The sequence below is a fragment of the Lepidochelys kempii genome, chromosome 2, assembly GCF_965140285.1.
Source record: "Lepidochelys kempii isolate rLepKem1 chromosome 2, rLepKem1.hap1, whole genome shotgun sequence".
NCBI lineage: Eukaryota > Metazoa > Chordata > Testudines > Cheloniidae > Lepidochelys > Lepidochelys kempii.
The window spans coordinates 89566938-89590056 of record NC_136381.1 but is presented as its reverse complement, the minus strand read 5'-3'; the positions used below and the strand labels follow the sequence as shown (position 1 = coordinate 89590056).

General features: G+C 43.1%; 1 protein-coding gene across 1 annotated transcript in view; it reads left to right on the top strand.

Annotated features, from left to right (window-relative positions):
* Nucleotides 1-8297: 8297 nt before the first annotated feature.
* APCDD1 (APC down-regulated 1) overlaps nucleotides 8298-23119 on the top strand; it is a 39933-nt gene continuing 25111 nt past the window's right edge. The window contains exon 1 of the mRNA XM_073331606.2: nucleotides 8298-8828. Within this exon, the coding sequence (XP_073187707.1) occupies nucleotides 8504-8828 (325 nt within the window). The 5' untranslated portion in view covers nucleotides 8298-8503. The remainder of the gene's footprint in view (nucleotides 8829-23119) is intronic.

The following is a 23119-nucleotide window of genomic DNA, read 5'->3' as shown; positions in this document are numbered from 1 at the left end:
CATTGGGTGGTAGGTGGATTTTTCATACCCCATGAGCAATGTAATTATACCAATTTAAGTTTGTAGTGTAGACCTGGCCTTAGTCTCTCTGTACCTCAGATCTGTAAAATGGGGATAATAGTACTTCCCTACCTCACAGAGATGATGTGAGGATAAATGTGTTAAAGACTGAGGTGCTCAGAAATGGTAGGGTGACTTGGAGGGTGAACCATAGTCCTTGAAATAGGATATTGGGTTCATGGACTTATATGTGTGTGTAGACAAAACAAGTTACACTAAAAAAAAAAAAAAATACCTAGACACTGTGTCACTGATTTCTCCTTCAACAGGAAAACAACCTACAAGGCCTGCTACTGCTCACCAGATGGATGACAATACTATGTCCAGTTGAAATTGCAGAGGGATTTACGCTGATGGAATGTCCTGGAATGGAACTTGGCTAGGACAACAGCTTGAATGTGAAAAGCACTGCATGTGTGTTTAAATTGTTCCAGAACATTTCTTTGTCTTCAGTAATGGAAACAGACATTTCTCCAGTTGCATAATTCTGCAGAAATATAAGTTATATGCACAGCAGTTTTGCCCAGACTGATACCCATTTTCAACTGTGGCTTTGTATTTTTGGTCAAAACATCAGAAAATCAATGTAAAACCAGTAGAAGATGGACTCAATACCTTTATAGGCATTTTTACCACACTCATCTTCATAATATTTGACTACTATAAATGAATATATGAAACCAACAGTAACATTGGAGACGGTTAAAATGGCTGCTGCACATACTGGATTAGAAGATACCTTTAGTCTCAGTTTTCCTTGCTTCCAGTTTAGTGCATTTTGTGTGCTAACAGCAATATCTGGTCCACCTGGCATTCCTAACAACCTCAACTAGGGCCTGATCCAGCTGTCAATGCAGTCAATGGAAAGATCTCCACTGAGTTCACTGGGCATTGAGTCAGCACCTTAGAGCTTTACTTGCAGTGGCAGTACCCTGCAAATTGTCAGGGCCCATGGTTAAGTGATGATTTCAAACAAAGCCGTTTCACTTCAACTCTGAACAACCATTGGAACATTTTAAATACTAGAAACAAATGAAGATGTGGGGGAGAGGGAGCTTTTGGCTTTGTTTTTTGGCCAGGGTTGTTTAATTCTGCAGGAGTCTTCTCTTTTCCTCGCATTGATTTATAGTCTTTCCTTCTCATTTTCATACTGCTGAGTCCCCTGCAAGGACTGAAAAACTATTTTCCAACACTGCTTCTCACTCTCTCCTCCAGCAGGAGAAGCTGGGATGTGAGTGTCCTACTGGTAAAAAAACAGGACTTACATCCTAACCTGGGTTGAATCTATATTTTCCATACCTGGTGATTTGTGTACCAAAATTGTTGCAAAGTAGCAATGTTTCAGAGCATGTGTGCGTGCATGAATATTCACTGTGGCTTACAAAACTTAAAGTTCAATGTTAAATTGTGCTTTTTCAGACTAGTGGTTAACAAGCAGAGGGGAGGGAGCAAGAATAGCTCATGTGGTCACCTGTACCACCTCACAGACCCAGGACATGATCAGTAAAACCGTATGCAGGAAAAGAAAGTATTAACTTGTGTGATGTTTTTAGTGACTTAAAACTCAGCTAAGGCCAGATTTTGCTCCTGTTTAAAATAATCAGGAAACTCCATTAAATTCACTGGGTGCAAAATCAAGTCCCTAGTGGGTTTGCAAATAGCTAAAAGAGAAATCAGTGGTAATAGAAATATTGTGTAGGTTTGTGCACCTGACACCTAGAGAACGTTACCCAACGGTTCGTCAGTCACTTTTGTTGCCAAGGAAATTTAAAAAAAAAAAAAAAACCCACATACACCAACCAATTTATGTGTCATTCTAAAAATTGAAGATTAGTTCTTTTCTGAAGACAGCAGAAGTCAAAATGATGGATTCAGCAAGAACAGTACTGTGAGCCTGGCTGAGAAACCCTGCTACATTAGATGCACTAAAGCTTTTCAGCCACATTTGTATGGAGAAATAAAGCAATTGTAACTTGTTCTACACTGTGTGAACAGTGTAATTTCCCCCTCAACTAGCCAAAGCAAGATGTAATACAATGTATTTTTCTATGTATCAGACAGAACTAGACTTGTTTTGAGCACTCTAACTAGAGCTGAACAAATAGTAGGAAAACTTTTTGTAGCAGATTGAGCACTCACCGCCATAGCACCTTCTACTGGTTGCATTGGGAATTAGCCTCAGCCCCCCCCCACCACATCCCTCCCAGATCCCACTGCCCCTTACCTTGGGGTTCTGCCCACAGCAGCACCCCCACACTCTGGGCCTCCCTTCCCAGAGGAACCCCCTCCCCCTATGCCCACCTTCCTTCAGTGACTACTGCCAGTCATCATCTAGCCTCCTTTCTCTAAGGCAAACTGCAGTCTGTGATGGCTACTCATTGGCAAGGGGGTTGGATCAGCTACCTCTGCCTATCCCCAGGCTGCACCTCCAGTACCTCCTTGGGCCTTAACAAGGCTGGAGCTGGACTCTAGGCAGCTACATCCTTCCTACTCCAAAGCTGAAGTGAGACTGACTCAGCTCTTCCCGTAGCCCTTATATCAGGGCCAGCTGTAGCCTGATTGGGTGTGGCCACAGCTGTGACCGCTTCCCCAATTAGCCTACCTTTTTCCCTAGGAGAGGGGTAATTGCCCCACTACACTTTTCAATAAATATTCATTCAAATTCAAAACAATTTCAATTTGACTGTGTTCACAACTCTTTTGTGTTCACTTTCTGCAAACATATGAGTGCTCAAGCTTGAGTCACAAAAATCCTAGTGCAAAGTGAATTTAAGGGTGAATGTTCAGCTAAAGCCTGATCCAAAACCCACTGAAGTCGAAGGAAAGACTCATGCTGATTTTAATGAGCTTTGGATCTCCTTCTAATAAATCTTTACATCCTGCTCTTTTCAAACTACATTTGTTATTCAAAACAGTATCTTTTTAAAAAAAGATGTAATTAGCCAATCATAGTACCGTATGTAGCATTGGCAGAGCATTACTGAGCTCAAGACTAATGTCCTATCCTTCCCAAAAAGACTACAGTGTCCATATTGTCCCAACCTTCCTTTCTCTTCCAATATGTTTTTTTTTAAAAATACCCCTCATGGTGAGATTGGCATTGGCTGCCAGCCAGCCAGCCTGCCTGAACTTTATCTTGACAAGTGTGATGCTGATATGCTTAGTTCTTTGAAGCAGTGCCAGGTTTACAATGGCGCCAGTGGCTCCATGGAGCCAGGCCCAGGCTCTGAAGAGGCCCCAGCCTGCACTGCACTGCACCCCACTCCCCCCCACCCACCAATTGCTCCTCTTGGCCTGCCCGCTGGCTGGCCAAGGGCTCCTCTCTGCCCCCTGGCCCCACTCCTCTGCTTCTCTCTGCCCCCTGGCTGGACCCCAGTGCACATCCAGCTCCAGGAAGTCTCTGCTTCCCACCACCTGTGGGGCCCCGCCTGTCTCCCTGGAGCTGAGCCACCTGGGACTGGTGTAGAAGCCTGGCCAGTCTTAGCTGGGGGACGGGGGGAAGAACAGGACAGTGTGGGGGGCTTAACTGGGTCCCTCTACGCAAGTGGGTCTTGAGGGAGCTCGGCCAGGGCAGGCCCTGGTCTAGCTGATCGTGCCACAGTCGCCTCCCAGCAGGGTCAGTGAGTGCGGCCAGGAGGCAGAGCGTGGGGGAGTTTCTTGGGGTGTTGGGCTGTAAGGGGCAGGGAAGATGTGTGTGTTGGAGCACTAGGAGTGGGGGTTCTGTGTGGGGTGCCAGGCAGTTGTGCTGTGGCTGTGGGCAGGGATGGTGTTGTGCAAGGTGCTGTGCATTTGTGGCGAGGGTCCTGGGGGGGTGCTGGTCATAGTCAAGGGGGGCTCTGGTCATAGGAAGTTGGGGGGGGTTGGGTAGGGGGGCTGAGTGGCCCGAACTGCGTACTGCCAGCATGCCCCAAGGGGAAGGGGCATGCTGGTAGCACAGGGCTGGGCGGACCACTGTGTCTCTGGCAACTGCCAGTTTATAAATAGTGCCCTCGCACTGGGCTGGGCAGAGTGGAGCTGCATCTGCCATGCCATGCCCCATTGCCTCTGGCTGGCCCCTCACTCCGGGGACTGACCTCCCCACACCATGCTCCATTGCCTTCATGGGGGCCTACAAATATGTTTGGCGCCAAGCCCACAAAAGTTTAATCCAGCCCTGCTTTGAAGAGTCAGACTACAAGTCCAATCAGTTAGCTTTTTTCTCAACTTAATTCTTTTGCATGCATAGCTTCAGCCCTAAGATGCATCCCCTGTAAAATTATTATTCAAAATGGCTGCTGGCATACTCAAACTTCAGCTGACCTCCTTACTTCCTTCTTTAAATGTTTCTGACCCCATGCTATTTATAAGAAACACAACCAAGGGGTGGATTTCAAGAAGATTACATTATATATGTGTTTAGGCATATATCCTGCATCGGGGACCCAGAAACCGGCCAATGGGAACTGCAGGGGTGGTGCTTGCAGGTGTAGGCAGAGCATGGAGACTCACTGCCCCCTACCCACAAGGGGCGCGCAGAGCTTTGCCAGCAGCAGCCAGCCACAGCCACTTCTGGGAGCGGCGTGGGGCCACGGCATGCAGGCAGCCTGCCTGAGCCCTGCTGTGCCACGGGCCGGAAACCGCCTGTGATAAGCGCCTCCCAGCCAGAGCCTGCACCTCACACCCCCTCCCGCACCCCAACTGCCTGCACCCAAACTCCCTCCCAGACCCTGCACCCCCTCCTGCATCCCAATCCCCTGCCCCAGCCCAGAGCCCCCTCCTGCACCAAACTTCCTCCCAGAGCCCACCCTGCTCACCCTCTCCTGCACCCCAACACTCTGCACCAGCCTGGAGCTCCCTTCTGCACCCAAACTCTCTCCCAGACCCCACACTCCATTAATATAGGAAAAATGTGAGGCCCATGACGACTTACCAAAATTCATGGAGTGGCCCCTCTGTGAAAATTATTGCCCACCTCTGATGTACAGAGTCACATATCCTTGAAATCATACAAATTTAAGAAGAGACATAAAAGACAAAATACAATCTGTGTTGTTTTTGGAAAGTTCTGTAGTGTCTAATCGCATTAGGTACTGATTTCATTTTATTTCATGACCACATTTGAAACTACATTGATAGTAAATCACAAATGGAGCCTAATTTACAAAGTTGTTCAATGCAGTAATAAAGCCATTGCGGTTCCTTTTAATTTTTTTACATAAGTACATAGTTACCTCCATGGCAGTATCATTAATAACTAATTCCCAGAAGACACTGTTAACTTGTTGGATGAACTGGTTACCTACTGATGATTTTATCTGTTCACTAGTTTGCATTTGATTTTTGAGTGTGTATAGCAAGGTTGCACTGCACCCTTGATTGAATCTTGTCATTGCAGGAATTTTATCTGTTATGCTCAGTGATTGCTAGTCCTTCACTTCTGTTGTAATGACTGAGTCAAGTCTATCTTTCACATTCCAGCCCCAAGCTGTTTTGTCTTGGGACTCCTTGCTTCTTTGGGGTGTGGTAATATGCTGGATGAGACAAGGTAGCAACAGTAAGAAGCCTCATTGGGCTCTGAAGTGACATGCATTCATTAAGTGGCAGGAGTAGGTAATTGATACAAGCAGAGCCTTCTCCCACACACTGCATACTACCACAATCTGTATCTGTGCCAAAGGTGTGTGACTCTTACAATATGGCTTACTCCTAACCTGTGTAACCTGTCCTTAAAAATCTTGTCCCCATGTTCGACAGTTGCACATTGTGTTTTATGCACACCATCCTTCTTTTGTACTTATACTGTCTCTTTGCCCGCAGTGCAGTACCTCGTTGCTCGGAAGGACAGGGATGTCTCATATCATAGCTCATTGTTGGGGTTACATCTGCTCTGTTGGGTGTCAGGTCCTCAGAAACCATAAATGCAGATGCTTTTACCATATTTAAATAAACATTGCCTTTTCATTGTTTATCTGATGCTTCCATGCTCAAATAAATTGGTTAGTCTCTAAGGTGCCACAAGTACTCCTTTTCTTTTTGTGAAGCTATCCATTAACTCAATCACAAATCTACAGAGAAAAGAGAACTACTGGTACCTCTTCCTACCAAAACAGGATTGTTGGTAGCAGTAGTAGTACTTTGTACAGTCTACTGATCGGACATCCACCATTTCCCCAGTCAAACAGATAGCACCTTCAGAAAAGTTTTCTGGATATTATCCCTAATTTTCTTCTTTCTTCATTTAATTCCAATATTTCTAGTTACTCTGTGATCCGTTCTGTTATCCTAAATTGTTTCTCTCCTAGTTCACATCCTTTAAGTATTTGCAGACTTCGGTCCATCCTCACTTATTGTTTTGACAAACTACACATATTTCGTTCTTTTTGTCTTTCCTCATAAGGCAGCATGCTGTAAAGCAGGGTTTCCAAACGCATTCATAGTGTGTACAGCATCGTAAATGAGATATCGTGCCAAGAATTATCTCCTTTCCCATACAGGATTGTGAAGCATCCCTGTGGCTACTACAACAATTAGTTGAATGTGGAAAAGTTACACTGGGTACATACTTGTATATTTTTAACTGTCTTTAATGTGAGAAGCATGTTCGCCTGTTTAAAAACAAAAACAAGAGTTGCTCTTCATTTTATCTCACTTAGCAGGCAATATGGAGGACGGCCAACACCAGCTGATACAGTACATATCTCCAGTAAGTGCTCTGCAAACCATGCTCCACAGTTTGGGAAACACTTGTGTAAAGGAATGAGCAAGGGTTGAGAATCAGAAACTCCTGAGTTCTAATCTTGACTCTCTCTTAGGGTATGTCTCAGTTCCCCACCCCCGTGGTAAAAATGGGCATATTAATACATATCTCACATGGAAGGATTAGCTAATTAATGTCTGTACATCCCTTTGAACATTTCAAGTACTATGAAAGTGCTAATTGCTACTTAGTTCATCTATACAGAACTCTAACTAGTTATGTTGCTCTCCCCGGAACTCTCTCCAATTTGTCACACATTTCTGGCAATGAGGTCCAGGAACCGAACACAAGGAAAAATGGAAAGGGGAAGTTTCTGGCCAGAGGCTACTACAAAATAAGGCCCTGGATCCCGAAAACATGCATGTATTTAGCCTTAGGCCCCTGAGCAGTTCCACTGATTTCACCTGCATAAAGTTAAGCACATGCATAAGTGTTTGCATGACTGGGGACTAAAGCTAGACTCAAAGCAAAACTAATCAACAACAGACATGGAGGAATGCAAGCAGCAGAATGGAACTCCAAAGAAGGGAGCATAAACGTTTCTTTTTTGTTAAAACACGCCTAATTTACACTGGGATTTCTAACAGTTCCCTCACATGTATGTTGCCTAAGGCCTTTCAGGCAAAAGTTCATAGTTTGTTTTTTTATTTAAATCAATGTATGTCTTAAGACACCCTTGCAGTTCAGGCCTATCTGTATTTGTATACCTGTCTGAAAATGTTATTTATATACAGTAGAGTGAAACACTGCTGGCAAGACTCATTCCTTTCCAGTACAGCTGGTCAAACAGTATTTGCCAATAGTCTGGCTGATTTTGATTTTCCCAGCCAACTGATGAATAACTATTCCCGGTTGTTTTTCCAACTTTACAGATGGTTAGATCCCATTTGCCCCGGCACATTATTTACAAATACAATGTTATTTGTACTGGCAAATAATTTCCCCTACTATTTCCCATAGTGATTCCAGGGGTGCAGGAACAATTTGTATAGTGGGGGGTGCTGAGAGCCACTGAACCAAACTGTAAACCCTGTCTATGATGGAAACCACTTCAAGCGGGGGGGGGGGGCAACAGCAGCACCCTGAGCGCCCCTGGTTCCAGCACCTGGGGGTGGCTCCAGGCCTGGAATGCCGGGGCAGGGGGACCCCAGCTGAGACTCACTCCCTCTCCTCTGCCACCGCTCCCCTAGCTCCCTGGAGGGAGCTGTGCGCCCCCCTTGCCAGGATGCGGCTAGCCGTGAGAGGGGGCTGGGAGGCAGGAGGGGCACACGCTGATGGCTGCACGGGAAGGGGCTGGAGGGCAGAGTGGCCCCCAGGCTCACGGTGCCGGCTGGCTAGCGCCCCCGCCCCCACACAGCTGGGGTACGGGGGGCAGCCGCCAGAAGCGGGCGGGGCCGGGAGCCCGCGGCCTCTGATCTCCTCCCGTGCCCGGGTGTCTGGTTTCTGGCGGCGCGGAGCCCCCGCGGCCCGGCCCCGCCCCCGCCGCGGGAAGGGGGATATGAAGAGGAGCCGCCGCGGCTGCAGCTGCCGAGCGAGCAGACGAGTTGCCGGGGACGGGCAGGGGCGCACGGGAGCCAGCGCACGGAGCAGCCCGGCTGGGCAAGGGAGGCTGCCCGAGGCGTGACAGCCGGAGCTCGCGGCACCTCCCCGGGAGGGAGCACGGCCGCCCCGCCAGCAGCGCCCAGCGATGGGACCCACCGTCCCCCCATGAGCGCGGGCGGGCGGCGGGGGCTTGGCGGAGTGGCGGGAGCGCTCCCCCGGCCGGAGGATCCGGCCGCACCTTCTGCCTGGGCCAGTGGCGGCGCCCCCGGCTCGCCTCCTTCCGAGCCGCGCGGCGCCTCTCCTGCCCGCCTGGCCGGCAGCTCCGCGCGGAGCACGGGACCGTTCGCCTGCCACCCACCAGCCGGGTTGCTGGGAGCTGGAGGGAGCCCGAGAAGGCGAGGAAGGAGAGGAGGAGGCGGTGGAGAGCTGGCAATGTCCCTTCCCTGTGGCAGCCTGGTTAGATACCTGTTCCCAGCCCTGCTCCTGCACGGTGAGTGCCCGAGGGGAGATTTGCCCTTGGGGTTAATGTCTCTTACGAGACTGTTGGAGGCTCCCTTCTCCCAGGATGGCTGCAAGGGAGGGGAGGCAGTGCAGCAGGGTGCTGCTGGCGTCAACGCAGGAGTTGAATACGATGGAGTTTTCCAGGGCGGGGAGTCGTGTGATTCGTTTCCAAGATCGACCCTCAGAAGAGCTCTCTCCCTCCCCCACGCCCTGTCGGATTTCCAAACGGTATCCTGAGAGAGGCTTTTTAAAAATCCCAAACCTAAATTGTGGTCGGTCTCAGGAGCGTTCCAGAGCCCGTTGGGTGACTCTTGATGCGGCCAAAAATGGTAGGAGGTTATGAAGGACTACGCTAGGCTCATCTGGGGGAAAGTTTCGTGTATGTTTACACCTGCCTTTCTTGGAAGTGGATAGTTAGTCCACATGGTTAAGTTTTCTTGTTGTGTCAGAGGGGAAGTATATCGATCTATAAAGTCAAAGCATACAATGATTTCAGTTACCTTGCTTAAACCCTCATTGCTGAGAATCTTTCTTAATAAAACATTTCGACAAATTCTACAAACAGGATCACGTGGAAGGTGCCCCACCAGTTACCTATGAAGTTCTTGTTCATTATGGTAATTTAAAATTGATGTCTGTACCAGCTCCAGCACTGCATCCCATCTGGGGGCTCAATCCAATGCCGCTTTAAGAGGCTCTGAGTAAAATGCTACCCCTAATGAATTCAACCAGAGCTTTGCTATGGAGTTCAATAGGGCCAGGATTTCACCTGCAGGCTTTTCCTAAGAGATGTTCTTTGGATTTGGGAGTATTTATTGAGACATTTATTGAGAAAGCTTGGATAACAGAATATGTTAGTACTGGGTTTAGTGCTCATAATAATTTGATTTAGAATGCAAAGGCTCTTTGGACCTGGTACTTTAAAATATGCCCACTTCTACTTTGACACTACCTAAACATATCACGAGAGTAAAAGTCTTCCAAAACAGCATTGTGGTGGGAACACAGGGTTAATTTTAAGTGGTATGGGACAGAATGGTCAAGGCTGGGTGCATAAAGCCACATTTAGGCATCCAATTTTCAGAAGTGCTGAGCACCACAGTTTCAGTTTTTTTAAAGGCATTTGAGGGTGCTCAACACCAGTGAAAATTAGGCTATTTAATTCGGTGCCTAAATAAATATTTACAGGCCTCCCTTTATGCACCCATGTTTGAAAATTTTGGTGAGATATTCCTCTGAAAGAGTGTCTCAACTTATTCAGGTTTCAGAGTAGCAGCCGTGTTAGTCTGTATTTGCAAAAAGAAAAGGAGCACTTGTGGCACCTTAGAGACTAACCAATTTATCTGAGCATAAGCTTTTGTGAGCTACAGCCGAGCTGTAGCTCATGAAAGCTTTTGCTCAAATAAATTTTAGTCTCTAAGGTGCCACAAGTACTCCTTTTCTTTCAACTTACTCAGTTACATCAGCATTTTGAGGACTGTACCTAATACTGAAGTATTCTGCAGCATCCAGCCTTCTTCAATAAACTTCCTCAGGTCCCAAAATCTACTTTTAAAAGGAGGTGCCTCTTTCAAGTATACTAAAACTGTGCATCCCACTGGATCCAGCCTTAGAATAGGGGACCGGAGTCAGAACTTTAAAGTGCTGCTTAAAATTGTCTGTTTTGAAGTGGGGATTGTCTTTCTTTATGTTTGTATAGTTTTAAGCTAAACAGACGGTGCTCAATAAGTTTGTGTGTTTTATTTTTATAGAGCGAGCATTTGCTCACTTCTCACAGCTCACCTCCAAAATATATAGACTATGTAAACAAGTCTAGTTGAGCCAGACCTGCCTGGACGCCAAGGTGTACCTTAAAACTCTGTGATCTGGGAATCTAAAAGTCAAAATGGAAGGTTTGAAGTTAGAGAGTAAAGAGAGAAGTTATAATTATAGGGTTGACTACCAGCCTCATCTGCTTGGAATTACAGAGCAGTTTTAAACTTTGACTGAAATGAGAAACAAATCAGGGCCTATGATCAGATCAAAATAACAGCTGCCGAAAGAAGATGAAACAGGAAAATCATCTATTTTTTCCATCTGCAGTTATGTATCACAAAACAAAATATACTTAGTCAAATACTGTTTAGAAAGAAATAACTTGAAAACCTGTTCGTAAACATATATATATAAGTAACATAGGGACTGAAGCGAAGATTTATTGTGGAAAAATATTGCCCCCTTGGGCTGAGATAGAAACAAACAGTGGGATACAATGCCCAAAGATGTAGTTTAGCCTAATCTAGTCTTTGCCCATTCTGTGTTTGATAATAATCTCTAAACATTCTAAATGTATTGCACCACCCTGGGCTTTTTTCCAAAGGTCTTTTAGATCACATAACTGTCTTCCAGTCAACTGGATTGCGCTTGGAAATCCAAGAGTCAATTAAGTATGTGTGTGTATAGAAATAAGAATTAAAGCTTTTGTTTTCCCTTTTTAAATCAAAGTGCTGTTAGTTTTACTTCCATTAAATTAACAATGTAAATGCAGTATAAGACTCAAGCTCATATTTTCATTGCAACATAACTCCTAATATTATTGAGTTAACATTTTGAAAAATTTGTACTCATTAGTCAAAATGAAACCTGTAGAATGTCAAAAGAGATTTGCAGCTGGAAGTTGTCCATTATCAGTATTTCTTTGCTTCTATGAAAAGCCACAAAAGTTTCAGATGTCAAATGCTGCAAACATTCAGATCCAGAAAAATTGATTAATCAGACCTATACTAAAGTGGATTCAAAACAAAATGGCTAATTTATTTTGCAAATGACTAATTTATGTTACAAATGTGAGGAAATTACCATAGATTATTTCTGAATATGTGATTGTTAAAGTAACATGTTAAAAAATTTAATAATTGGTTCCTTATATGATAACATCCCCCACTAAAATATTCAGTTTTAATTACATTTATTCAGTCAGGACTGTTAGAGTTTTCGTGGCAGAATTCATTGTTTATGTAAAACTAAATTAATACATAAAAGTGCTCCAATAGTGTCACTGAAATTGGTTGGATAGAAGTGTTTTATTTCCTTTCTTGCCTCAAATTCATTAAAATACAAGGAAATTTATAAGAAAATATGTCCCCATATACATAGGGATGGGCAAGGCATGGGTGTGAGCTGTGGGATGTATGTTCCCTTTAGTAAAATAACTGAATTCAGTTAGGATTTAGGAGAGGAGAAATCCGAAAGAGAGTTCCCTCTGTTCAGTGCGTACTATATCAAGCATGGAGGTAGATGAAGAGAGAAAGAAAAAAATAAGCAGTTGTGGTCTGAACTCCACTTTCAGTTAAAATAAAATGTAAATCCAAAGTAACTCTATTGACTTTCAGTGGATTTATAATAAATTTACATTGGTGCAACAGAGCTGGATTTTGTGCTATGTGTATATACATAGAACATTTTGAAATAGAGAGAGTGTGTCCGTAAACTTAAAAATAAATCAATGAATGATGCAGAAATAAAATTTTCAGGTATTCAAGACAAGAGTAATACTTTGTTATTAACGCAACTTTTGTACAGTAGTTATATTTGTAGTGTATGCTTCCTAAGCATAGATTGCATGATTACTTTGGTATAGGATCCTGTCCTATAGTATTTACTCAAACTCCAATAAGTTTAGTGGTAGTTTTGCTTGAGTTTTTCACTAAATTTGTATGTAGAATAGAACAGTGGTGCAGGAACAATTTTTATAGTGGGGGTGCTGAGAGCCATTTAACTGAACTGTAAATCCTGTATATAAAGGAAACCCCTTCAAGCCAGGGGGTGCAGCAGTACCTCTAGTTCCAGCACCTATAGTATAGAATAGATGTGCATGGATCTGAATTTTGCAGACATCTGTGGTATAGATTCACATACATTTGCTTGAAAAAGGGCAAAGTCACTCTACTTTACGTATTGTGTTGCATTTAGGGTCCAATTTTCCCGCCTGGCGGTCAATAGCTAAGCTCCCATTGACCTTAGTGGAAGCAGACTTGAACCCTTAACGGTTCACAGAAATACACACTAGAGATACCACCGCTTTTTCTTCATTCAGTGATGGTGGTCCATTCTAGTACAAAATTTAATTCAACATTACAGAGCTCATTATTTTATAAAACCGCTTAAAAAGTTTTATATGAAACAACAGAATGTGAAAACTCTATGAACCCACAATTATCCTACACTCATACACTGGTGGGAATTTATCGTTGTGCCATTGGACTCAGGCTTGATTGCTATATTTTTTTTTTTTTTTTATGTACAGCACCTGTGTGCCTTTTGGTAGATGGTGCTTAAGTGAAATTAAAGGGCACTCTCAATGAATTTATCATGATATTTAAATTAATTTGTTATACAGTATTTTATAACAATGCCTTGAAAGCATAACTCTAAAGAGTTGTAAACTTTTCTCCTTACCAAATCCATTCACTCTTCCACCATGCATACCTACTTTGTTGTGAAGTGGCTCACAAGGAATACAGATCTGAGGACACTGATTCTGTTTTAAAGTAGAGAGCACAAATGCATCTACTTAAAAATTAAAGTAAAAGAATTTCAGTAGATTACCTGTGTGAAAAGTTATAGGGGCCTCAAGTTCTTACTGACATTACTCAATTGTTGACTGAAACAGGTGTTTTGGAAGAGTAAGCACTGAAGGCCTAACTCTCCCAGGTGCTGAGTGAACTGATTTCGCTAGGTTTTGAAGTTGTTCAGCCTCTCCTAAGAGATTCTCAGCCTATTTCGGTACTGGGCGTCGAGTAAGGACCTCAGGATTTGCACCATAAAATAACAGAAGATCTAATTCTGGGCCAGTCAGCTTTGATGGAGTTTCTAATTGTTACATCTTAAAATCCTTGTTTTGTATCTCTATTCAGTAACTTCACCATTATAAACTGGCATTTCCCTCCTATAAACTACAGGTCTGTTTGCAGACCTATATCTAAAAACTATGTACATACACAAGAAAGGTAATAGGTACATATGAAACAAAAGCACATCTTGTTATCTTTTACAGTTGTAAACTTCAACCTTCTCTGCCCCCAATCCTTTGTTTGTAATCCCTTGCTATGGTATGTCTAATTTAAATCCCAATCCTGTAAGGGTCCTTTGAAGTATAAAGCAATAATGGAGAAAAACATGGAAAGTAAACACAGACGAATTTGTTTGCCAATGGAACATTATATTCTCCATTGTAATTACACAAGTTTGTACTGTAATTAAAAAGCTGTCATAGAGGTTATCTAGCACTTTCCCACATCAAGAGATAACTGTTCTCTAATGTTAGTCTCTAACGTGCCACAAGTACTCCTTTTCTTTTTGTTCTCTAATGTATATTTATTTAATTATGCAGGGCAATTGACAAGATAAGTAAAAGTAAAAAAAGTAAAAACTAAATAGTTAACTAGTCAATTATTCTTCATCTGTTTGAAAGATTTTTATAATTTCAGACAAGTTCCAACTTGAAAATAGTTTGCTGCAGAAATAAAATACTAGTATTAAATGTGATTCCCTCCAAGGATGTAATGCTCAGAAATAATAGCAATTCAGCTTCCACGTGAGGTTGTTTATGTGAGAACGAGCTAAAAGGAAGCTATACTGGATTTACACTGGTGTGAATGAAGAAAGAGTTTGGCCCTATGTGTCTCAACTGATATAAATTAGGAACTTCCCAGTTATCAGACACGCCAATCCAGATCTAGGTTTGAATCTTGTTTGCCGTTCCAATTTAACTGTCTAATAGGCCACATTTGAAATCTGAACATGAGAAATTCAGGGTCTCAATTTTGAAACTTCAAGTGTTTGAAGCCAAAGTTTTGATGCAGCTCATTATAGATATATTGGTCCAGAGTTTGCTGTCAGTTACACTTAAATCCGGTTTAAATCCATAGCTATTTAATGGATTTTGAAAGAGTTACTCTAGTGTAAATCTGGTGTAATTGAGAGCAAAATTTGGTCTAAGAATTCAGATCTAGATCCTTTGAGTTTGAGCAAAACTCTAGTTGTAGAATCATAGTCGTAGGACTTGAAGGGACTCAAGAGGTCGTCTAGTCCAGTCTCCTGTGCTCATGGCAGGACTAAGTGTTATCTAGACCATCCCTGACAGGTGTTTGTCTAACTCTTAAAAATATCCAATGATAAAAATCTCCATTCCACACCTCCCTAGACAATTTATTCCAATGCTTAACCATCCTGACAGGAAGTTTTTCCTAATGTCCAACCTAAACTGTCCTTGAAGCAATGGGCTTAAATTGAAGCTTGTCCTATCCTCAGAGGTTAAGGAGAATGATTTTTCTCCCTCCTCCTTGTAACAACCTTTTATGTACTTGAAAACAATTACATGTCCCCTCTCAATCTTCTCTTCTCCAGACTAAACAAACCCAGTTTTTTAAATCTTCTCTCATAGGTCATGAGACTCCAGTTGAGGCCTGTCATAAATATGAAAGGAAGGGTAACAACCTTCCTGTATACAGTACTATAAAATCCCTCCTGGCCAGAGGCACAATATCCTTTTACCTGTAAAGAGTTAAGAAGCTCAAGTAACCTGGCTGGCACCTGACCAAAAGGACCAATAAGGAGACAAGATACTTTCAAATCTTGGGGGGTAGGTGGAAGGCTTTTGTCTGTCTGTCCTGTGTGCTTGCCGGAGAGAGATCAAGAAAGCAAGCAATCCAACTCCATTTGAATTAGTAAGTACTAGCAAGGAAATGCGTTAGTTTACTTTTGTTTTGGCTTGTGATTTTCTCTGTGCTGAGAGGAAGGTGTATTCCTGGTTTTCTTTTTGTAACTTTAAAGTTTTTGCCCAGGGGGAAATCCTCTGTGTTTTAAATCTGATTGCCTTGTGAGATTAGCTTCCCTTCTAATTTAGAGAGGTGCTTCTTTTACCTTTTTTCTTTCTAATAAAGTTCTGTTTCTTTTAAGAGCCTGACTGATTTCTCTATTGTCCTAAGACCCAGGGGTTTGGGTCTGTGATCACTTTATAACCAGTTGGTTAGGATATTATTCTCAGGCCTCCCCAGGAATGGGGGTGTAAGGGCTTGGGGGAATAGGAACTCCAAGTGGTCCTTTCCCTGATTCTTTGTTAAATCACTTGGTGGTGGCTGCGTACCCTCCAAGGGCAAAAAGTTTATGCCGTGGGGAAGTTTTACCCTAAGCTGGTAGAAATAAGCTTAGGGGGTCTTTCATGCGGGTCCCCTACATGGCTCTGGGAAGAAGGATAAAGGAGTTTGAGGCACAAGTGGTGTTCTTGTCCATCCTCCCCGTGGAAGGAAAAGGCCTGGGTAGAGACCGTCGAATCATGGATGTCAACGAACGGCTGCGCAGGTGGTGTCGGAGAGAAGGCTTTCGATTCTTTGACCATGGGATGGTGTTCCAAAAAGGAAGAGTGCTTGGCAGAGACAGGCTCCACCTAATGAAGAGAGGGAAGAGCATCTTCACAAGCAGGCTGGCTAACCTAGTGAGGAGGGCTTTAAACTAGGTTCACTGGGGGAAGGAGACCAAAGCCCTGAGGTAAGTGGGGACGTGGGATACCAGGAGGAAGCACAAGCAGGAGAGCACGAGAGAGGAGGGCTCCTGCCTCATACTAAGAAAGCAGGACAAACAGCAAGTTATCTCAAGTGCCTATACACAAATGCAAGAAGCCTGGGAAACAAGCAGGGAGAACTGGAAGTCCTGGCACAGTCAAGGAATTATGATGTGATTGGAATAACAGAGACTTGGTGGGATAACTCATATGACTGGAGTACTGTCATGGATGGATATAAACTGTTCAGGAAGGACAGGCAGGGCAGAAAAGGTGGGGGAGTTGCTTTGTATGTAAGAGAGCAGTATGACTGCTCAGAGCTCCGGTATAAAACTGCAGAAAAACCTGAGTCTCTGCATTAAGTTTAGAAGTGTGAGCAACAAGGGTGATGTCGTGGTGGGAGTCTGCTACAGACCACCGAACCAGGGGGATGAGGTGGACAAGGCTTTCTTCCGGCAACTAACGGAAGTTACTAGATCGCAGGCCCTGGTTCTCGTTGGAGACTTCAGTCACCCTGATATCTGCTGGGAGAGCAATACAGCAGTGCACAGACAATCCAGGAAGTTTTTGGGAAGTGTAGGGGACAATTTCCTGGTGCAAGTGCTGGAGGAACCAACTAGGGGCAGAGCTCTTCTTGACCTCCTGCTCACAAACCAGGAAGAATTAGTAGGGAAAGCAAAAGTGGATGGGAACCTGGGAGGCAGTGACCATGAGATGGTTGAGTTCAGGATCCTGACACAAGGAAGAAAGGAGAGCAGCAGAATACGGACCCTGGACTTCAGAAAAGCAGACTTTGACAACCTCAGGGAACTGATGGGCAGGATCCCCTGGGAGAATAACATGAAGGGGAAAGGAGTCCAGGAGAGCTGGCTGTATTTTAAAGAATCCTGATTGAGGTTACAGGGACAAACCATCCCGATGTATAGAAAGAATAGTAAACATGGCAGGCGACCAGCTTGGCTTCACAGTGAAATCCTTGCTGATCTTAAACACAAAAAAGAAGCTTACAAGAAGTGGAAGATTGGACAAATGACCAAAAATATTGCTCGGGCATGCAGGAAGGCCCTGAAATCAGGAAGGCCAAATCACACCTGGAGTTGTAGCTAGCAAGAGATCTTAAGAGTAACAAGAAGGGTTTCTTCAGGTATGTGAGCAACAAGAAGAAAGTCAAGGAAAGCGTGGGCCCCTTTACTGAATGAGGGAGGCAACCTAGTGACCGAGGATGTGGAAAAAGCTAATGTACTCAATGCTTTTTTTGCCTCTGTCTTCACGAACAAGATCAGCTCCCAGACTCCTGACTGGGCAGCTCAGCATGGGGAGGAGATGACAGGCCCTCTGTGGAGAAAGTAGTGGTTTGGGACTATTTAGAAAAGCTGGACGAGCACAAGTCCATGGGGCCGGATGCGCTGCATCCGAGAGTGCTAACGGAGTTGGCGGATGTGATTGCAGAGCCATTGGCCATTATCTTTGAAAACTCATAGCGATCGGAAGAGGTCCCGGACAACTGGAAAAAGGCTAATGTAGTGCCAATCTTTAAAAAAGGGAAGGAGGAGGATCCTGGGAACTACAGGCCTGTCAGCCTCACCTCAGTCCCCAGAAAAATCATGGAGCAGGTCCTCAAGGAATCACTTCTGAAGCACTTAGAGGAAAGTGATCGGGAACAGTCAGCATGGATTCACCAAGGGCAAGTCATGCCTGACTAATCTAATTGCCTTCTGTGATGAGTAACAGGCTCTGTGGATGAGGGGAAAGCAGTGGACGTGTTTGTTCCTTGACTTTAGGAAAGCTTTTGACACGGTCTCCCACAGTATTCTTGCCAGCAAGTTAAAGAAGTATGGGCTGGATGAATGGACTATAAGGTGGATAGAAAGCTGGCTAGATTGTTGGGCTCAACGGGTAGTGATCAATGGCTCCATGTCTAGATGGCAGCCGGTATCAAGTGGAGTGCCCCAAGGGTCGGTCCTAGGGCCGGTTTTGTTCAATATCTTCATTAATGATCTGGAGGATGGTGTGGATTGCACCCTCAGCAAGTTTGCAGATGACACTAAACTGGGCTGAGAGGTAGATATGCTGGAGGATAGGGATAGGATACAGAGGGACCTAGACAAATTGGAGGATTGGGCCAAAAGAAATCTGATGAGGTTCAACAAAGCCAAGTGCAGAGTCCTGCACTTCGGACAGAAGAATCTCATGCACTGCTACAGACTAGGGACTGAATGTCTAGGGAGCAGTTCTGCAGAAAAGGACCTAGGGATTACAGTGGACGAAAAGCTGGATATGAGTCAACAGTGTGCCCTTGTTGCCAAAAAGGCCAATGGCATTTTGGGATGTATAACTAGAGGCATTGTCAGCAGATCGAGGGACTGGTTAGGCCTTATCAGAGTTCTCGCCCCACTCTGAACTCTAGGGTACAGATCATAGCATCATAGAATATCAGGACTGGAAGGTACCTCAGGAGGTCATCTAGTCCAACCCCCTGCTCAAAGCAGGGCCAATCCCCAACTAAATCATCCCAGCCAGGGCAGTGATTGTTCCCCTCTATTTGACATCGGTGAGGCCTCATCTGGAGTACTGTGTCCAGTTTTGAGCCCCACACTACAAGAAGGATGTGGAAAAATTGGAAAATGTCCAGCGGAGGGTAACAAAAATGATTAGGGGACTGGAACACATGACTTATGAGGAGAGGCTGAGGGAACTGGGATTGTTTAGTCTGTGGAAGAGAAGAATGAGGGGGGATTTGATAGCTGCTTTCAACTACCTGAAAGGTGGTTCCAAAGAGGATGGATCTAGACTGTTCTCAGTGGTAGCAGATGACAGAATGAGGAGTAATGGTCTCAAGTTGCAGTGGGGGAGGTTTAGGTTGGATATTAGGAAAAACTTTTTCACTAGGAGGGTGGTGAAACACTGGAATGTGTTACCTAGGCAGGTGGTGGAATCTCCTTCCTTAGAAGTTTTGAAGGTCAGGCTTGACAAAGCCCTGGCTGGGATGATTTAGTTGGGGATTGGCCCTGCTTTGAGCAGAGGGTTGGACTAGATGACCTCCTGAGGTACCTTCCAGTCCTGATATTCTATGATGCTATGATCTGTACCCTAGAGTTCAGAGTGGGGAGAGAACTCTGATAAGGCCTAACCAGCACTGAGTAGAGCAGAAGAATTACTTGTGTCTTGGTTACAACGCTCCTGCTAATATATCCTAGAATGATGTTTGCTTTTTTTTGCAATGGTGTTACACTTTTGACTCCTATTTAGCTTGTGATCCACTATGACCCCCAGATCCTTTCCTAGGCAATCATTTCCCGTTTTGTATGTGTGCAACTGATGGCTCCTTCTTAAGTGGAGTACTTTGCATTTGTCCTTCTTATTGAATTTCATCCTATTTACTTCAGACTATTTCTCCAGTTTGTTCAGATCATTTTGAATTTTAATCCTATCCTCCAAAGCACTCACAACCCCTCCTGGCTTGGTATCATCTGCAAACTTTAGAATTGTACTTTCTATTCCATTATCTAAATCATTGATGAAGATATTGAACAGAACCGAATCCAGAGCTGATCCCTGCAGGACCCCACTTGATATCCTCTTCCAGCTTGACTGTGAACCACTGCTAACTACTCTCTGGGAATGGCTTTCCAACCAGTTATGCACCCACCTTATAGTAGCTCCATCTAAGTCCTATTTCCCTAATTTGTTTATGAGAAAGTCATGCGAGACTTATCAAAAGCCTTACTAAAGTCAAGATACACCATATCTACCACTTCCCTATTTTTGTTGCAAATGTATCTCATATTAATATTTATTCACTGAAAACTGAAATTGAATATGTAATAATAGAAGACTTTCTGCAAAATTGCTCATAGAATACTTTTTCTTACCAGCCTTTGGACCTAATACTGTTATCCAACTGAATATACTGCCAACATCTTAATACTTGTAAAAAAAATTATTTTACTCTCAGTTGATTGCTTAAGAACTTGAAAATAACTTGTTTTCCTTTCTTCATCTAGAAAATACTGGCTATTTTTTCTACTTGAGTTTCTCATGGAGCTGCAATTATTATGAGTTTCTTATTTTACTTTTTGACTTACTGTCTTGTTTACGTACCAACGTGATGAGTGATGCCATCTTTGTAACTAGTGTTCATTAGATAACTGAAACTACAAAGCCAAAAGAAGTTTTTATGGCATTATTTTTGTGGGTCATATTTAAAATGTGGATCTTGTTTGAAATCTTTCAAATATCTCAGGAACAGATTGGTAATTACCCCTCTGATAATTGGTAATTTTTGTGTTTTGTTTTGTTTTTTAAAAAAAGAAACGTATCAGATCCAGAAGATAATTCCTAATTTATAATAAGTTTAAGGTAAGTCAAATCCAGAGTCTAAATTACTTACATGCCCCTTTCATTGTTTATCATTTCCTTAGCTATCTTGCAACAGACATATGTATAGATTGTGAAACCCCCTTATTTGCCTCTGTTGTAGAAAGTAGCACATTTGGATCCCTTTCAATGAAAGCCAAAGCTCTAAGTATACAGAAATTATGTTTTGGTCTCCAATGTTGTTTAAAAGTGGTCTTTTAAATTAACTTCCACATTTTTCAATTTCACAAAAGCACAGTTAACCATGAGGCTGCCAACATCTTTCCATTTTATATCAACCAAAGGAATACTATGAAGTTAATGGGATTACTCACTGCTTAAAGCTGAACACATCCTTAAGTGCTTTGCCTAAAAAGCATTTTAAAAGACTATTTTACATGTTGTACTGCAACATACCTTAATACACCAAAGTAATCCTAAAATCCAATAATCATGTGTTGTTGTTTTTTCCTTGTAAATTAGGATGGTATATTTTTCAAAGCAAATAATTACTTGCCTATCCCAGTGTGCCATGCTCCAACTCTCTTCTTTTAAATTGCTCATGAAAACCCACTCCTTCCATTAAGCCTTCAAATGCTAAGCCTCGTTGCTGTGATCTAGCAGCAATATCTAAACATATTTTTGTGTGCTGTACAGCACCAAGGAAAATGTCAAAGCTGAATAAATAAATGAATAATGTATTTCATCAACACATTTGCTCTTTATGCAATTTGAATCATGGATCCCTTTTTCCTTAATGAAAATGCACCAGGCGGATTTTTTGTTTTTGTTTATTTAGAATGTGTCATTACCTTCAGAGTATCCTTAACCTATGGATTCTCACTGCAGAAGGAGGAGGAGAAGGAAAACATACTGCTGCAAAACTTCCCTCTGTGTGTAGAAAAGCATACAAGGAGATAAATGGTGCTCAAAGGGGATCTTGTATCCTACCCATGTCCATACTATATCATACTCTTTCAAGCCTCTGACAGCATCCAGGAATGGGAACAAGCACATTTAGGTTATATCCAGGAAGGACAGATGAGTAAAGGCAGTGGCATGGTTGTTTACCAGGCCATTTACTGATGTGTCAAAGGCTGGGATGGAGAGCCAAAAGGGAACAATGTTTGACAAATGTATCTGATCTTAAGGTGATCTAAAGAGGAAGTATGATCCCACATCTGGGTACTTTTGAACAATGACACGTACAAAGATGCAGAAAGGTCCAAGCACTGAGACACTTATTATTGTGCTGATTAGATGGGATGGTTGGAGCAGTGAGATTTGTAACTTGTCCATATGCAGAACCAATAGATGAGACTGTGTTTTGACACAATATGGGAAAGTTAAGGTATAAAATGCTAACAACCCAATGCTGAGCAATGTAGAATTTATTATAAAATCACTAGACATATTGCAAGTGTTGCTGAATTATTAATTACATATTTCTGATCTTCACATAGTTGTTTTCAACTGTGGTTCATCTGCATAGCTGTTAAAGCAGTAATGGGTAGTCATTTTAATAAAACAGTGGCCGTCTTCTAATCAGTAATCTAAGATTCATATTTGTTCATCTGTTAATCCGAGATGTGCTTTTCTCTTGACCCATAGTTTCCTACACCTTATATAGCATGCAGCCTAAAGGAGTGCAAGAAGCATTCTTTCTTACACTACATATTCATTTTGTTTGATTAATTTTGTGTAGAAAGATTGCTGGTGAGCTTCCTATGTAAGTATTACTAGAAACCAAAATTACTGAGTGCTAGAGATAAAATTAGCTTTAGAAATTCCTTTTTCCCTGAAAATAGCAGAATCCGCCTTTAATTGACCACCTCAATCATCACAGAGGCTTCCTGTGTAGAGGCTGTGTTTTTGAATATCTGTTTTCCTTTGACTTTAAAACGTGGCCTTTATTTGCAAGTTTATTATAGAACCATTCAAATTAGAGGTGGGCCCAAGCTGCAAAGATCACATCTGGATCCAGCTTTCCCACAGTTACAGAGGTGCTTGGGTCCAGGATTTGGGGTTGTCCTCTGTCTGAAAGACAGACATAAGAACCAGTTGTGAAGTTCAAATCCAGATCCACACTTCAGAGGTATTTGAATCCAGAGTTTTGGTTCTGGTTCTGTTCTCATTTTACAACACTAGTGAAATCTAATCAGGATTTGTAATTTGTTGGCAGAAAGGGATATCTTCCAATAATATCTTTTTTTTTTTCTTTTTTCCCCCCACATGGAACAAGTAATATAATCGATTCTTTCCCCAAGCACATAATATTGCTAAGCGAGTGATGTGTTAGCACTGTTACTCAACCTGCTTTACTGTGTGTGTCTATCAGTCATCCTTGCCAGAATCCCGTGGTAACTTACACTTTTATTTCCCAG